The sequence below is a fragment of the Plasmodium gonderi genome, assembly GCF_002157705.1.
Source record: "Plasmodium gonderi DNA, contig: Chr01, whole genome shotgun sequence".
NCBI lineage: Eukaryota > Apicomplexa > Aconoidasida > Haemosporida > Plasmodiidae > Plasmodium > Plasmodium gonderi.
Genome location: NW_021628925.1, coordinates 851,377 through 870,730, shown reverse-complemented (window position 1 = coordinate 870,730; position 19,354 = coordinate 851,377). Strand labels below are relative to the sequence as shown.

Here is a 19,354-nt window from a genome sequence, read left to right as displayed (position 1 = left end):
ATGAAACGAAGAATTGCGAATCAGAATCCAAACGTATGGGGGGAAATTACAACCATATTAAGACATATCCATTGGAAGGTTTCCAAGAAAAAAATTGTAAAAAATTCAAAAACGGATTCTGTATTTCACAGAAACAGAAATCGAACAGTAATATTAAGTTATCAAGAAAATGACACAAACAAGAAGAAGCTCTCCATTCTCAAACATCATCCCAACGCTTTCCTAATATTGTACAAAGGAAATTATTTCAAAATTAGAAGAGGCATTGCCGATATACACAAAAGAGTGCATCCAACAAGAAATGGATTGGGCATGCACATAATCAAGAACCCACAGAATAGACCAAATAGGAGGAAGAAGAAGAAGGCACACTTGATTGGAAGGAGTTCAAATGGGAGAAGAGAAAGACGAGAAAATCAAAAGAGAGGCATAACTGACAAAATCAACGGAACCAGCACAAGCAGTGACCATGTGACAGATCTAATCACCTTCATTCAAAGATGCGTAAATTCTCAAAATATACAAGAAGGAAAAGGAACACACGCCACCCTCTTGAACTCCATTTTTGTAAATCCGAAAAGAAAATTCGTTATGGAGGTGGAACAACAACCAAACGAACCCCCTAACATAGAAATAAAAATTACACCCAATCAGAATATAACAAATGAAAGAGAAAGAAGAAGAAGAAGAATAAGAAGGGAAAAAAATAAAAAACGAAAAAAAACAAAAAAAGAGAACAATACGGAAGATTCTTCCACTCTTGTCAAACACAACAATATCCATTCTGAAAGGATCGAAGAGAAGAATGTGACATTTATATGGAACGGCACAACAGGAGGATCCAATTATACCAGTAAAAGAGGAGTCAGTAATAGTGATAATGCAGAACAAGGCACAAGAGAACAGAAAGAAAAAAAAAATGAAAACGATAAACATGGTGGTAGTGGAAAAAATGAAAAAGAAGGATATGACCTCAATCATCATCGAAATTGCGACAGGAGAGAAGACAAACAGAAGGATCAAGAAGACGAAAGCGCCAATGATGATAGTGATAAGAATGACCAGAACTATCAGACCGATCAAAGTGATGAAACAGGGAAAAGTGAAAAATCCGATCAAACTGATCAAAGTGAAAAATCCGATCAAACTGATCAAAGTGAAACATTCGATCAAACTGATCAAAGCGAAAAATCCGATCAAACTGATCAAAGCGAAAAGTCCAATAAAACTGATCCGATCGAGCAAAATCCATCCATGAAACCCGCACAATCAAATTGCATTTTCAAAAGAGACACCCACACAAGAGAAAAAATGGAAATAACAAAGCGCACCCGTCTCCGTAATAAGAAGAAAATTACAGTTAGTTCCTCCACATCCAATGGCAGTGATGGAAGTGATGGAAGTGAATCGTCTATTTATAACATATTTGAGGAAGATTTCTCTTTCTTCTATACTCACAAAGAAAATCCGTTTAACTATAGCAGTTGTGACAACCATGAAGAGAATGGCAAAATAGAGAGACGTCCTCAAGGGAGAGAAATCTTACCAGAAGGGGTAAATAACTTGGGTGACACAAACAGAGTTTCCATTTTAAAGGATGGAATTTCAAAGTTTTATGAAGAGAAAGATAGAGTATATTCATTCAGAGGGGAACAGAAAGGGAATACTGAAAATGAAGATGATGATATGTCACAACCACCACACGCATGCGTAGTAAGTGGAATATCCAATCGAAACACGGGAAAGATGAAGAAAAAGAAAAAGAAAAAAAAAAAAAAAAGAAAGCAGATGAACAGCACCAGTTGGAAGAATCACACTAATCAGATGAACCACGCCAGTTGGAAGAACCATACCAATCGGATGATAACAAAAAAAGGTGCACGTAACTGTGGCGAAATTGTTAGCAACTTGGGGGAATACTCAGATTACCAGGTGGCAAGCAGCTCACGAAACTCGTACTCATCATATAACAAAAAAATAGACATTTCAGACAAGAGCAATTGCAACATATTTTTATACAAAAAGGAAAATATTCTACGCTTGAAAAGAAATAATGAAAATAAGAGAAAAAAAACAAATTGCAACGATATAATTTATCATATCGATACTATTGTAAACGTGAACAGAAAAATAAAAGTAGTTATTATCGGAGCGGGGTTATCTGGACTAGCAGCTGCATACATACTCCAGAGTCATAAAATAGATGTAACGGTATATGAAGCAAGAAACAGAATAGGTGGGAAATTTATGTATTCAACTAATTCTAAAAAGAATTATATAGGAGAAATGGATCTACTAGTTAGTCGAAATAATCCGTTAATAAATTTCTGCTTAAAGAAAAATATTTACAATAAAGATGTAAATCGACACTTGTACAAGCATTTCATATATTTCAATGAAAAGAAGATATACAAATATGAAATGAGAAACGAATTTTTTAAAGTTATTAACAAACTCAGATATTATTATGATCAAATTTTTAACTCTAACACTTTTAAATGTGTAAAAGATAAAAATACTTTGCTACACTTATCATTAGGTGAGGTCATACGAAGAGAAGTAGAAAATATGAAAACCCAAAAAAATCCGAAATATATTTATGTTCAGCTCTATTTGTCTTACATTGAATCTGCTTGTGGTATTAATATCAATTCTTTATCGATTCAGTACCTTTTCTACAATCTCAGCTTTCTAGATGTGTTTCAAAATATCTGTTGCAATTTTGAACTAAACGAAATTTTCAAGAAACTCAAAAAAAATATTAATATTAAAAAAAACAAAATTGTAAATAAAATATACTCCTACAATGATAGTATAAAAATCGGATTTAAAAATTATGAGGATAAAAAGTTGTATGACTATTGTATCATAACAGCACCTATAGGTGTATTAAAGGAAAGTGTTAAGTTCTTTGGCAAAAAAAAGAGAATCCATAAAAACCCTTTTGTAGACACAGAAAAACGTCTGAATAATGCATCTACAAAGGTAAAGCAATCCAACCGGAATAACAATAATATCTCCAAAAGAATGAACAAAAATAGGGTAGACAACCATCAACATTGCTCAGATAACCAACAGATCACTGCGACGCACATCAAGCATCATTCCAAAAATATTTCCCGAATGGATGAATTAAAAAGAGTATCTGAATTTTGTCAACCGAGGAAAATAAACCAAAAATCCAACACGCATAAAAATATTCATCAGAAACAATCAGAACATGCTCTAGCAACAGTGGCAGCAGAAGCAACAGCAGCAACAACAGCAACAACAACAACAACCTCGTTTCAGAGAGAAAAGAAAAAAATCTGGAAAAGAGAGAAAAACCCAAAGCATCATAATACATCCACAAGTAGTGATTATATGATTAACAATATAGATATAACCACAAATGAAAACAGAAGCACTTATCGTCTCAAAGGATCAAGCAGTAATTGTGTTCCGGCTTGTAGTGGTGAAAGATGTGCAAGTTTAGCCCTATGTTCAGTAGAAACAAATAGTAACTTTAACTTTTGTGACATTAACAAATCATATGATTTTATTTGTGGAACCATTTCTAGTAAATTCGATCAAGAAGAGCACACACGCAGTGATGATTTTCCAAAAAAAAATATACCTAACAGAAGTGTTAACAGATGTTGTGATAAACGTCGCACACATTCTAATGAAGCTGGTACAAATTCTAATGAGGTTGATACAAATTCTAATGAGGTTGATACAAATTCTAATGAGATTGATACAAATTCTAATGAGGTCGATACAAATTCTAATGAGGTTGATACCAATTCCAATGAATCAGGTGCACAATCTGATAGGGAAAATCTTAACAACATAAACAATATAAACTGTTCCGAGTCTAATGAACCACTTCTCACGAGAGAAACAAACCGTGTAACCACTATTAAGGATCACTTATTAATCAAACATGAGGAATACCCACTGGTGGGAAGACTAACTGAGGAAAGAATGAAACAGTATCGTGCTGAAGAGAGGAAAAATCGAAACTGTAAAAAAAACAAATTTTTTCTTTCACATATTAGGAATCAAGGGAAGAGCCAAAGGAGGAAGAAAAGCAGAAAAGAAAATGGGAACCCTCATGTTAATCCATGTACAACTCAGAATGTCACTCTAAAAACCAATCTGAAGGTTAACTCTAAACCCTGTCCAAATTCTAATCCAAACTCTAATCCAAGCTCCAATCCAAACTCCAATCCAAACTCCAATCCAAACTCCAATCCAAACTCCAATCCAAACTCCAACCCTAAGGGCCTTCGTGACATACCCAAAAAAAATACACGCGAAGAACATAGCACTGGATTAATAGAATTCTTCCCGAAACTTCCACAGTGGAAAATAAACAGCATCAAACGATTGGGCGTAACAAAAAATAACAAAATAGTAATAATGCTGAAGAAGAAAATTGTGGATCATGAGCAAAACATATGTATATATTTTAACAGCTCCAAGGGGAAAAAAAAAACAGTTAAATCGTCTAGTACCAATCACCTTATTCATAACAGGAATGGTGAGTTTACAAATACTCTACCCTCCCTTGATGGACAAAACAAAAATTGCTCTTTTGAGAACGGTGTGGATCGAGATGAAATATTTTTCAATGTTCACGAAGGTAAAAGCACCACCACGACAGTTTCAAATTCGAGGGAAGACCATGATAATAAGGATGATGTTAATCAGGATGATGATAACCGGGATGATGTTAATCAGGATGATGATAACCGGGATAATGTTAGTCACAGTGATGATAACCGGTTTGGGAAAGAAGAAACGAAGCAGGTGGATGCACTTACCCATGATTATGGCAAAGTTTCCGAGGAAAGAAAACCAAAACAGATAGGATTAATCTCGCACAGTAGCGATGCAATAGTTCCTGTTGAGGATATCCCATCAAATCGTAATGACGTCATGCAAATTATGCAAAGTAGAGAAGATGCAACCAATATGGAGTATAAAAACAAAGAAGAAGAGCGAGAAACAGACTTGGCACGAGAAGACATATTCATAGGAATGGAGAAATACAAACCTGTTGACAGAGAAAACGGGTTCATAAAATGTCTCAAAAGAGAACACCTAATCGATGGAAAGATGCAACATGGAACGTATGAAACACAAATTGCAACAAACAAATATAGCCACATGGTTTTCTACAGCTCTAATCCAGTAATAACTCTGTTTTTAAAAATGAAATACAGTAAAAGCATTCCCAGATTAGGAAAAAAAAGAGTAATTAAAGATTGCAAAAAATTTTTAAAAAGTATAATGCCAAAAATGGAAATTGAGAAAATATGTTTCTACGATTGGGTAAAAAATAAATTTTCACGAGGAATTAATTCATACATTAGAAGAAAAACATTACAAGTAGATAAAGATATATTATCATACCCTGTTAATAGATTACAATTTGCAGGAGAACATACACACAACAGTGGATACACCAGCTCTTTAGTTAATTCATTTCTCAGTGGAAAAAGAGAAGCATACAGAATAATTGAAAAAATTAACAAAATTGTTTACTGCAATAAGTTGATTAAATGTTTTTATAGCAGAGAACCTACAGGAGAATTAGAAGTTACAAATGTTCATGGTGGAGATGTTGATATTAATTACACATCTGAGAAAGGTTTGACAACTTCATCTAATCAGATCTATGGATCAAAACCATCACACTATCCAACATACGTAGAAGTAAAGGGACATAAAGAAATTACTATAAAAGATGTAGATTCCAATTTTTTTCTTCATGTTTATGAAGACGAAGTAATCGGGTTAGAGAAGAAGGAATATAATACATGGTTTGAAAATGCAAGATGTATATTATGTAATGAAACACAAACATTAAGTAAATTATTCATAGGAGTAATTAAATTAAAACATAGAAATGGATCTTATCTGAAATATACATGTCATAAGGCATGTCTCTATTTTAACAATTACACCTATAACCATGTTTATGGCAATAGATACTTCAATTTAACCATCCTCTTTAATTTTCTATTTTATAAAAGATGTTCTATTTGTTTATTAAATTTCCCTTCTTTGAAATGTAGCATAAACAATTGTAACAATTTTATACATATAAATTGTGCAAACAGTTATTTATCATGGCCCAACTTTAGCAAAACCAGCAGACATGAAATCCTATACTGTTACAAACATCAGTACATGCATGGAATTTATCACAACTACTATGAAGAAGATAGAAATGAAAAACACCTTCATATGCTCACACACGGGAGTCAAAACTGTTCTGGCCATCAGGATATTAGCAAAACGGAAAGGCTATTACTACAGGGACGAACATGTGGCGCGACGGAATTTCGAGATCGAAGCGGTGTTAGATGCGATGCTAGGGGTGGACCGAGATTCGAATCCCAAACCGAAACGAAAAGCCACTGCTACAACTCACTCTGCATGGTAAGAAAAGAACCCAGCGGGAATGACAACTCTACGTTCATACCTGAGGAAATACCCTTGATTAGATACACAGATGAGTACTTTCACATCCCGGAGGAGAGAAATAATTGTAGGTACTTACCCATCGATGAACTAACTGATAACGTACATACAAATATTAGCAAACTGTTGAACTATTATCATGATAAAAATAACCAGTTTTATACACAGGTAGATTTAATCACCATTCTTAAAAGCATCAATTATGTTAATGAAAATCTCTACGTTTATATAAAGAAAAAATATGCAAAAATTTATTCTCCGTCTGATACAGTAGATGAAGCTGCTATAGGTGGTGGTGCATCTGGAATGAGTAGCGCATCTGGCATGTATGCCACATCTAGGATGTATGGCCAATCTGGTGCTCTATTTTGGGGACCATATTACTACCATGAAATGAATCCAAAGGAAATTTTAGAACTAGATAGAGGGATCCTTGGACTGAGTTACTTAAACAGAGATGTGTTCTTCTTGAATGGGATGCTCAGAAGTTCACTTCTACATGGAGAACCATGCTATTACAACAACGCAGACATATTCATTCCGATAGAAATATACAATGGACGTGTGGAACATGGATTCTCAGAATATTTGCACACTTACCAGGAGGATGCAAACTTGAGAGTACAGCAGAAGAGCGACGAGCAAAGAAAATATCCCATGTCGGTGAATCCGAGACATATTGGGAATGACACCATGTTAGTTGAAGCAGTTGAAGCAGTTGAAGCGGTTGAAGCAGTTGAAGCAGCTGAAGCAGTCGGTGCAGAATCTGGAGATGTAGGAGTGCACATCGAAGAAAGCGACGGGGAGGGAGGCGCCCCTCCCCCACGGGACTACAAGCAAAGCGACTCACGCGACCGAAGTGGCATCAGACGTAAGAAGAATGATCCTGTAATACCTAATTCCAGTGCACGCATCAGAAATGAAAAAGGAATGGATCAATTCAACTTTGCAAACACGGAAGGTAATGCTTTTATAACAGAAGAAGATTTGGCCATCTTGAAAATTATGTATGAACAAGGAATTTTGGGATCCATTAAAGACGATTGTTTTGCACGCCCTAATGATGAAGACATAAATGTAGATTATAATCATAACAGAAGAGAAGGAAAAAAACAACTACAAAGAGAAATAAATGCACAAATTGATAGGGCTATAAAAAATATGAACAATGCACATGCAAATTTTAGTCGTAAAACATATCGTCATCCCACTGAACCAAAGGTATCAGATAAACAAGGACCAAAACAAAAGCAACATTCAACAATACAACAGCATCAATCACACAATGTGAAAAAAAACAATGAACCCGTCATTGAGTCAGAAGCAGGAAATTTACGCCTTTCCAATAGTGAGAAAAAAAACTATAACTTACTGTACCATCTGATATCGAACTGCTGGAAAGAAATGAACCAAAAGAATGTAATGAACGATGAGGATTTATATGCACAACAGGAAGAAGATACTAGCGATGCAGAAGACTGCAATGTGAAAAGGGTGAAAGATTCTACACAATCGCAATTCGAAAATGGTTGGAAAGTGCATTACAAAGAGAACACAAATTTTGTAGATTCTATTCTTCTATCTCCTTCCCAAAATGTGCTTTACAAGGAAATGCAAAAACGGATCAAAGGAAAAAACATGACCTTTTCCACGCAGAAATGTACACAGAATCAGAAGAATATAAAAACGGACGGAACCAATAATAGTGCCAATAATAGTGGTAGTAATAGCGGACTTAACAGTGGCAATAATAGTAATGATAATGCATTCTCGAAGGAAAGAGTCAGCACCACCTCAGCGAGCATTATCAATAAAAGAACAATTAATAATGCACATGTGCAAAGTGATAATCGTAACAACCCGATTGGTGAACATAGAGACCCAGAAGTGCCAATTATGAATCCCCAGAAAAGAAAAAAAAAAATGGAAAACAGGAACAAGCTAGAAATTCTGTACAAACTTTACCTTGACAAGAATAATTTGAACAATACAGATGAGGATGAGGATGAAGATCAAAATGGAAATCGAAATGGAAGTAGAAGTGGAAGTGGAAACGAAAATGAAACTTATAGATCGAAAAATGCCACTAGTGGTAGCAAACTGTTTCGAAACAAACTTCTAGAAAATTATTATCACATCTTGAATGGAAATTTAAGGAGGGGAAAGCAGAAGCGGTGCTCTGACTCGAAGTCCAATGTACAACATTACGGTACGCATGATTATAAACAGGGATCCATGTCATATAAAGGAAAGGAGAATATGCCTAACTTCAAACAACAAACCCATGTATCGTCTTATGTACCTTCTACCAACAATTCGAATGAACAATCAGAGCAATTATTCCTCGAAATGGCCAAATCAAGAGGAATACAAACATGGAAAAAGTCGACAACAAGACAAGCATCAAACGGTTCTAATCAAACGGCAACTCAAAAGGGAGATCACAAAACTACTTCGCGAGAGAACAACAGGGTCACATCACAAGGGGAATATCTGGAAATGTATGAACATGCCAATGAACAATACAATCCAAATGTAATTTCCTATGAGAAAAATCTAAAGAAAAAAGAAACGACAAAAAATTATGACAAGGATAAGATTAGAAGCAATATAGAACTCATAAATTACATGAATAACAAAACTGTTCATCTGGTTGAACATTCAGACGAATTAAAAAGAACAACCACCTCCACCTCCATCGCACACCCCATGTATTATACAGAGAACAAAAAAACAAATATACTTCCACCAAATCATATTGTGAGAAAAGCTCAACGGCAGAAAAGTATCCAAGAAAAGGTACGAATAATAAATGAAATAATGAAAGAAATAGAATCCTTTGACAAGAATAACAATTTTATCGTAGGAAAAGAGGAAAATAAAAAAAAGGAAAAAAAAAACAATTACTTAAATTCAGAAATAGAAAAAGCAGATAAACAATTCCTTTTTGATCAGATTAAAAATACCGAATCAGTGCAAATATTTAATCATCTTAGTAGGAAAGAGAGAGAACAACTGATGTTAATTCTCCTTTATGCTAGAAATGAAACTCAGGAAGAAATGAATTCTAATTCGGAAGTGAATACAAAGGAACATACACAACAACAGCATGATGATATGGAATACTTGGATGAAGAAATTGAACAAGCAGAAAGAGAATTTTTACAAAAAAAAAGTCAACATAGAAAAAAAAGAAACCATTTGGATAGAACAAACCAATTGGGGAATGCTACCTCTTCAGATGATGATACCTCAACTGATGAAAAAAAAAAAACGTGGAAAAAGAATAACCATCATCTAAATTTGCAATTATTCCATCCTGAAGTGTTAAATATCGAAAAAAATGGGAAGAAAAAGTTACATCTCTTATCAAAAGGTAACGATTCGAATTATAATCTAAGAACAAAACAACAGAAAAATGGAAAAAATTATTTAAATTTTCAAAATGAAACACATATTGAAAGGAGTAGCAATGGAAATAACAATGTAGATATTATGAGAATACCTGTAATGGATGAAGAACAAACGGAATTCAGGACGAACACAGAGAACATTAATGATCAACAACAACTGAACCGACTTAGTGTGCTAAGTAAAAAATTGAAATTATTAAATGAAAGTGCAACAAACATGACTAACAATCAAAATAAACAAAACGAAAAATTGAAGAAGAGTAATTTCTCTACTATCCATACAAAAAATTTTTTTGATAAAAAAAAAAAAAAAAAAAATCCGCGAACAGTTTCTTCAAACGTGAACAATTATTTTCCCACTGCATTAAATAGGAACAACGGTGGGAACATCGACATCGATAGTGTGAACTCATTATCTTGCTTAGAAGAGAATCACGACTATACCAATACCTGCGATGGTTACAGCACTGGAAGAGATTTCATTGCAGCAGACTTTAATGGAGAAGGCTTCAATGGAGAAGATTTCATTCGAGGGAACACAGGGAGAAACGGTTCCTCCAGGAGTACCAAAATGAACCGGGGGAGAGATCATCAGCATGACAGAAAATCAACCAATGAATTCAAAAATAACCTAATTAGTTACATGGGCCTAGAAAAATCAGCCATGATAAGAGAAAACACACTGATCCAGGGTTATGAACAGGATCTTATGCACAGAAAAAAAGTTGTGCACAGCATTGGGGGAAGGGATGCAAATCGTTGTCACACTGCTCTCTCTGGAGATCCTACTACAGTAGATACAGACGATCAAACCGATTCGACCGATCTGACCGATCCGACTGACTCGATTAATCGGATCGATCATATCAATCCTACCGATGTCGTCACTAGTGATGACAACATGAACATGTCGGAACCCATCAGTTTTAATGCACCACTGCGAGAGGAACAGAAAAGAATCACTGCAAAAAAGACGCAAAGTGAGAACACGTCAAGGAACAACTCTTCCCACTTATTACATTTTAAAGAACCAAATATGAAAAGAAAAACTTATGAAATAAACAAAATACTGAACCTGCTGAAGAAAAGTAAACCTCTGCTACCCGAAAAGGAAAAAAACAAATGTTTTATCTCACAGAACGAAAAGGAATTACTCAGCTCGTACAACACTTTGAGACGTTCAAAGAAAAACATAAGCAGCATAAAGGAGCACCAGCATCTTAGTCGTGACAATTGTGACAATCGTGATAATCTTCATAAGCTTGATAAACGTGATAAACGTGACGAGAATCATCATATGCACATCTTCAGAGACCAAGGACTAACACATGACTCAACAAAAGGAAGAAACAATAATATCACTAGAGAAAAACAAACCAACTATCACTTTGATGAGCTGAAAAATGGCACATGTGACGATGATGAAGAAGCAGATGACGACGATGTAGATGTAGATGATGATGCAGATGATGATGAAGAAGATGATGATGCCGATGTAGAGGATGATGTCGATTATAATAACGAAATGTCAAAACAGAATAGTAAGTATAGTAAGCATAGTAAGCATAGTAAGCACAGTAAGCATAGTAAGCACAGTAAGCACAGTAAGCACAGTAAGCACAGTAAGCACAGTAAGCACAGTAAACATATTGATGCACCCTCCAGCAATGGCACTGTGAACATTGATCGTATGATGAAGAAGAGAAATATAAGTCATACATTTGATCACGTCGCTGGAAGGATGAATATCTTAAACTCCTTAATCCTGAATCAAAGAGGCAGAACCCACGAGATAACTGAAAAAAAAGAAGTGTGTAACACCGGTAGCAGACATATTGGACGGAGAGATAATGGAAATAACCTCGCAATCGACCTTGCCGAGGATTATTTCGTTCAGGAGAAGCAACAAGGGAGAAGCAGAAGTAGCAACACCCAAAGTGAGACTACTCCAAGTGGGAATGCTCCAAATGGAAGTGCCCAAAGTGGGATCACTCAAAATGGAACAAACCGCAGAATCAAGAACACGAATAACTTACCGAATGATGAGATGGAAAGCAAAAGGAATAGATACAAATTAGCCCAGACGGATGGATTGAAAAACATGTATGAAATGGAACTAAACAATAACTTAATTGGTACTCAAGCGACATATAGTATAATTAAATACAACTTAACGAAAAATAATCTAATCAATAATGTTCTTAGTGACATGAAATCCAGTTTGTCACAAAATAATTTAATGAAGCCGTCTCCGAGTAGTTACACTTACTCAGGTGCAATGGAAGAAACAAAAGACTCTTCATTTTATCATACCAAGAAGAAGAGAAAGCTATAAAATTACAAGGAATTTTTCAACAATCTCTCAAATGTGTAAAAAACTGGACAACCCCCCATTCCCCTTTTTCCATGACAAGCAAATGTCCACGAATGAATGTTTTGCATGTTATTTAACATGCTACATATGCACGAAAACAATGGGGATGGAAAACAATTTTTTTGAATTTTTCTCCAGCGCTTTATTTATACCACAAATTTTATATATTATTATTGCTATATTTTTATTTATTCCTTTTTTGAATGGAATTTACATGTTTATCATGTTTATCTTTTTTTTTTTTTTTTTTTTCCTCCCATTTCTGTAACTAACATAATTTTTTTTTTTTTATCAAACACGTGATGCGAAAACCTTCCTCCTATTATTAGTTTGTTCCATCTACAAGGCATATCTCGAGAATATAGAGAGAGTACCTTTTTCTACTTTCCACCACTTAAACAAATGTGGAGAAAGTAGCAAATAATCTATCGATATTGTGTAGCTTTATTTATATGTACCACTTTTTCAGTTCCTTACTGTATCGTACAGTACACTTTACGCCACGCTCATCATATCGTGCTTTACATGGTTGTATTTTTTTTTTTTTTTTAATCTACTTTAATAACACATTTGATGAGAAATTTCGTATGCATGCCTTTTTATTATAAAGTCAAACTAACTTATATAAACAGAAAAACCCTATTCTTAATTCACCCTTATGTATAATAAAAAAAATAAAAAAAATAAAAAAAAAAAAGCATAACTTGTGTTGGAAGAGTATATATATATATATATATATATATATATATATATTATCCTCCCGTTAATAATTTTTCAGCTGCACGAAACCGCCCTCACGTCACGTTGCATATATAGAAGAAGGGAACATGAAAATATTATGCCTCATCTATTTTATAGCAACTGCATTTTCAACCTCGTAAGTACTCCTAGTACCGTTCAAACATACGTATATATATATATATATATTATGTACATGTTTTTATGTATATAGCTGTGGATGCACGCAACGCTCGTGGGACTGTTTATATTCAAACGTTGGCTAATCCGCTTTATTTTTTTATGTCAAGCTTTATTTTCCATATATTTTTTCTTGGTTTTTGTTGCATTTTTCTTCCAACTATACCTCCCCCACACCCCACAACCCCTTTTGCAGGCCTAACTCTCAGTGCATAATTAAAAATTTTCGCCAAAAAATCGTCATGCATTTTCTTCTACAAATTTTTCTTTTTCCGATCTTGTATTACTTATAAGCCCACAAGAAGGGCATGAGCCACACGTGAATGGTTTTTTCGCACCCCTTTGGGCAACAAGAATTTGGAACATTTATGCAATAGTTTTGCAACAATTTTTGGAAAACATTTTTGGAACATTTTTGCGGCACGTTGTAAAAACTTTTCGTGCCATTTTTCGTGACTTTTTTTTTTTTTTTTTTTTTTTCCTACCATTATAATTTTATTTTACCTTGCCTAGTCATATATTTTTTTTTTTTTTTTTTACTGTAACTTTTTTTTTCCCTGCCTGGTCATGTTTTTTTTTTTTTTTTTTTTTTTTTTTTCAGGCCTTTTTTTGCCTACATAAACAAACGTGGCCTAGTTGTTAGATCTTTTTCTATGAAAACTTACCTGACATTTATTTTGAGGCAAAAAATAACTAATGTAGTTAATAATAAGAAGAAAAAAATATATAATAGTATAAATAAAAGAGAGATATAAAACGAAAATAATTAACTACATTATATTTGAACGTTGTAAAGAATACAAAATTTATTTACATAAAAAAATGTACATAAATATACATATTATATATATATGCATTCATGTGTGCACGTGATTATAAGGAAGAAACAAAACATTTTGAATATCCTCAACAAGTTTACTCAAGGTTGTGTTTGTTTTGTGATGTTTTTTTTTTTATGTTTCGCGTATGTATCCACAGAAATTTTTTCACACGAACGTTTAGTGATACATTATTCACTATGTTTATTTAACAAGTGAGCCTCCGTGTTCGCGTTCTTCTATTCATTCTCCTATTCGTTCTTTTATTCGTTCTTCTATTCATTCTCCTATTCGTTCTCCTATTCGTTCTCCTATTCGTTCTCCTATTCGTTCTTCTATTCGTTCTTCTATTCGTTCTTCTATTTGTTTTTTTTTTTTTTTTTTTTTCTACCTCCATTTTTGCTTCTCCCTTGTGTATATTCCCCATCAACGGAAAAAACTAGGGACCAGAAAGAGGTAACGAAAATAAATTGAACAGGAACAGTTGTGTTGGACGTGAAAGATGAAGCTGGATCAGCAATCCCCGCCTGCCATTTGGGGAAATCAAGAAGAGTGTTGTCAATTCGATCGAGAACTTTTCTCGAATAACAGCATAACGTGGAAAGATAAGTATGAAGAAACTAAAGAGTTATTGCGAAGCTATAATTTATTTTCAGACCATTTAATAAATTATAGCGTGGATTTTTACTTCAACAAATTAGGATTTAACAAATTTCATTTCGAGGAAACAAGTCCCGAATTAATAAGTAAAGTAGTTGTGTGTATAATAACAGCCAAAATAAATGAACAATATTCAAGTGATAAATATTTTCCAACGTTTGAAGAAAAACATGACAATGTCATATTTATCATAACACGAGTATTTGCTGATGATAATAAAACTAGATTAAATTACAAAATGGAAAAAAAAATAGAAGAAAAATATTTCCACTTTAGTGACATGTCCAAAAATTGCTATCGATTGAAGAGTTTTAGATCAGTACATTCTGTTTTCGATAAGGAACATACATATGAAGAACCTTTACGTACATATATTTTAGAATTGCCAATTTACAGTGATGATATTATTAGTGAAAATGAAACAAGTTTAGAAAAATTAATGGACATCAATTATTATAACTATATTAAAGGCACCAAAAAAGAAAAAATTTACTATGAATTGAATAAATCTGTACTCTTTGATTTGACAGGGCAATTTATACAGACACATTATTACACCACATCAGAAAATACCTTTTCTTTAACTATAGCAGTAAAAAGAAGTAATGTAATTTCATCTATTTTTTCTCTAATTGGGGATTGTCTAAATATGCATAAATGTTTTTCCTATTCGAAATACGTAGAACCGCTTAAAAATGGGGTTCTTCTAATTATCCTGAATGTGAATGTAATAATGAATTCTGAACAGCATAAAATTAAAAAGATCAATGGAGGAGAGCACCATATGTTGTTATTACTGGAAGAGAAAATGAATAAAATTGTAAAATCTTTGAAAACCTTATGTTTATTTAACGATTCTAAGTTCATACAATTATCTGTTAAGCGAATATTTACAGCAGAGGAATCTGCATACATATTTTTAATTATCAAATTTATTACCTTCTTTTCAACCAACTCTTTTTCTAGTTACAAAAATGTTGAACATGCTTTCCACCTCAGAAATAATACGGATAGTAGTAGTAGTAGTAGTAACTCCATTCTTAATGACTTTTACATAATTAAGGAGAAATTAAAGAGTTCCAAGTACACGAAGGAAGAAATTTTGAGTTGTGCTCTTAGCAATGTCAAAACGATTAAGCTACTGTTCGCAAATTTTGAAAAAAAAATGAACAAAAGAAAAGGTCCAAGCTATATGCAGCGGGAAGAATCATCATCAGCAGCAGCAGCAGGAGAAGAAGAAGAAGAAGTGCCAAAAGGAATGCTTCAGTTTTCCCCAGGTTTCCATCCCTCTACTCCGTACCACCACACGGAAAAAAGAAGCAAAGATATCATTGATGAAATAGAGGATAATCACCACAAGAACATTTTGCAATATTTTTATATATTCGAAAAGTATGCAGTAAAAACGAATTTCTTTCGCATGCACAAAATTAGTTTTGCTGTATCTTTTGATGGTGCACTATTGAAAGATTCTATTTATGATGCTGAACCATATTCAGTGATCATGGTATTAGGGATTCACTTTGTCGGATTTCATATAAGATTTACAAAAATATCCCGAGGAGGAATAAGAATTGTCATATCAAATAATATGAACTCGTACATGCATAATTATAACAATTTATTTGATGAAGCATACAATTTGGCTTACACACAAAACTTTAAAAATAAGGATATTCCAGAGGGAGGAAGTAAAGGAATTATTCTTCTAAATGCAAATGTATGTAATGTTCCAAATACAAAATATATTAAAAATTTATGTTTCTATTCGTATGTTAACTCTATACTAGATTTGTTAACAGATGAAGTAGATGTAAACGTTAGTAAGAAAAATGAAAATGATGTTCTGCAACAAATGTTAGTTAATTCGAGCTCAGACCAAAACTGCAATGACACTGTATCATCTGGGAATATACGCACAGAAGATACTCAGCATGATGATATGTTGAAACAAATGAGTATCTCTCATGATGTAAATAATAACATGCATGACAAGAACGTCACGACTAGGAAAGAGAATTCCAAATATGGAGATACAAAAGAAGAAGAAGTGGAAGAAAAAACGAGTAAGACAAATGATCCAGCTTGGAATAAAGCCAAAATGACAGATTCACTCTATGCCTACATTAACGAAACTACAGAAGAGGAAGTACAAAAAATAATGAATTCCAAAAGATCAAAAGAAAATAAATTATCAAATAACACAACTGAATTTGCAACAAAGCCAATGAAAAATGAGGAAGATTTAATTTTTTTAGGACCAGATGAAAATACTGGTTCTGATCAACTAATGGATTGGGCATGTATAATAGCAAAAAAAAGAGGATATAAATATTGGAAAACCTTTTCAACAGGGAAATTAAGAAAAAATGGAGGAGTTCCACATGACTATTATGGTATGACAACCTTAGGTATAGAGACTTATATAAAAAAATTATGCGAAAAATTAAATATAAATGAAGAAGAGATAAGTAGATCCATAGTTGGAGGACCGGATGGAGATTTAGGAAGTAATGCTATTTTACAATCAAAAACAAAAATTACATCTATAATTGACGGTTCAGGTGTTTTATATGATAAAAATGGATTATATAAAAATGAATTAATTCGGCTAGCTAAGAGAAGAAATTGTTCAAAGAGAAAATTAAAAACTTCTTGCATTCTATATGATGAAAAATATTTATCAGAAAATGGGTTCAAAATATCTATTGAAGATCATAATGTAGATGTTCTAGGAAAAGTGATCAAGAGTGGATTAGAATTTAGAAATAATTTTTTCTTGAATCCACTCAATTCTTGTGATTTATTTAATCCATGTGGAGGTAGACCTCATTCCATCAATGTGTTTAATGTGAACAATATTATTATAAATGAAAAGTGTATCTACAAATACATAGTAGAAGGAGCAAATGTATTCATTTCTGATGATGCAAGGAAAATATTGGAATCAAAAAATGTTATCTTGTTTAAAGATGCATCTACTAATAAAGGTGGGGTTATATCCAGCAGTTTGGAAGTATTAGCAGGGTTGGTGTTGTCAGACGACCAGTTCATTCAGTTCATGTGTTCCTCTGATAGCGACATTCGCTTGGTAGAAGAAAACGAAATTACATTTATGAATCTCAATCAGAAAAATAACCATTCCCTTTCCTTCACGCGCTCGATGTTGATGTCTGATGAGGAAAAGAGGGCGGACGACCTGACGGACGAAGAAGAGCAGCATCAACAGCAGCAAGAGAGGGAGGAAGAGCAGGGCCTCCACTCAGAGCACCTACAACAGCAGCAGCAGCAACAACAACAGGAGCAGCAGAATTCGCATGCACAAGTGCAATCGAAGCATGACAAGCTAGCGGTGGACAATAACGTGTCATCATTCTACAAAGAATATGTTAAGGAAATTCAGAAAAAAATCATAAATTATTGCGAACTCGAATTCGAATCCTTATGGAATGAGTCCAGAAGAACAGAAACATCCATCTCACAAGCCACGAACATTTTGTCTCACAAGATTAGCGAACTAAAGAAGGACATACTATCATCAGACTCTTTATGCACAGATTACAAACTTATGAAAAGGGTTCTTCAAGATGTCATTCCACCAATTTTGCTTCAGAAAGTTCCTTTCGATGAAATTTTTGACAGAGTTCCTTACATCTACCTCCGCTCACTCTTTGCTGCAGCCCTTGCATCCAATTATTATTACTCCCACCAATTCTTAAGCGATTTGTCTGCTTTTAACTTCTTCGAATACATCAGACGGCTCCAGGGAGATGAGTAAAAAAAGAGAGTTCATTTCGTGAACCATATTATTGTCAAGAAGCATGTTGCAGGCGAGGGTGTGATGTTCAGAAGAAAAACGGACACCGAAGCAAGGTGAAAGCACATCCAGTTTAGTGCGAACCGTTGCGCTGACCCCTTGCATTTATGCACGAATTATTTATGTACATTGTATACGTATTATATATATATATATATATATATATATATATATATTTACTTATTTATTTATTCATTCATTCATTTTCACGTCACGTACATGCCCCATGCGCCCTTCCTACTTTTTATCTTTATAAAAATGTAAAAAAAAAAAAAAAAAAAAAAAAAATTCACGTACGTCTCGTGTAAGAATTAAATCGAATATGTAAAATAAAAGTTTAACAAAAAAAAAAAAAAAATTCATAACACCAAATAAAAATGGAAAAAATAGTTCTACGTGTGCATCTATATAAGTATGTATATTATGTATGCATGCACGCACGCACGCATGTATATCCATTTTTCACGTTTTCACCTACGCAAATCTGTGTTAATATGCACTTTCCATTGTTACGAATTCATGTATCATCCCCATAGACTGCGTGTGTGTGTGTGTATGTGTATGTGTATACAGGGACGAGTTTCATCAGGTCATCTTAATGAGAGACATCTGTTTCTGATTTGCGTTGGTATAGAAATATAGAATGAAAAAAAAAAAAAAAAAAAAAAAAAAAAAAAAAAGGAAAAAAAAAAAAAAAAAAAAAAAAGAAAAAAAAAAAAAAAAAAAAAAAAAAAAAAAAAAAAAAAAAAAAAAAAAAAAAAAAAAAAAAAAAAAAAAAAAAAAAAAAAAAAAAAAAAAAAAAAAAAAAAAGAACAACAAAAGGGGAAAAAAAAAGGGAAAAAAAATAAAAAAAAAAAAAGAAGCAAAAAATGTGCATCCA

At 33.4% G+C, this 19,354-nt stretch overlaps 2 protein-coding genes across 2 annotated transcripts; both read left to right on the top strand.

Moving 5' to 3' along the window:
• Window positions 1-12,222, top strand: PGO_011630 (hypothetical protein, conserved; the record flags this gene model as incomplete). Its single annotated transcript, XM_028685803.1, has 1 exon — window positions 1-12,222. One exon carries the CDS (start codon window positions 1-3, stop codon window positions 12,220-12,222), a length of 12,222 nt encoding a protein of 4,073 aa, XP_028541604.1.
• Window positions 12,223-14,499: 2,277 nt separating this feature from the next.
• PGO_011620 (NAD-specific glutamate dehydrogenase) lies at window positions 14,500-18,435 on the top strand (the record flags this gene model as incomplete). The annotated part of the gene is made up of 1 exon (XM_028685802.1): window positions 14,500-18,435. The coding sequence occupies one exon, from the start codon at window positions 14,500-14,502 to the stop codon at window positions 18,433-18,435; it is 3,936 nt and encodes a 1,311-aa protein (XP_028541603.1).
• Window positions 18,436-19,354: the final 919 nt, after the last annotated feature.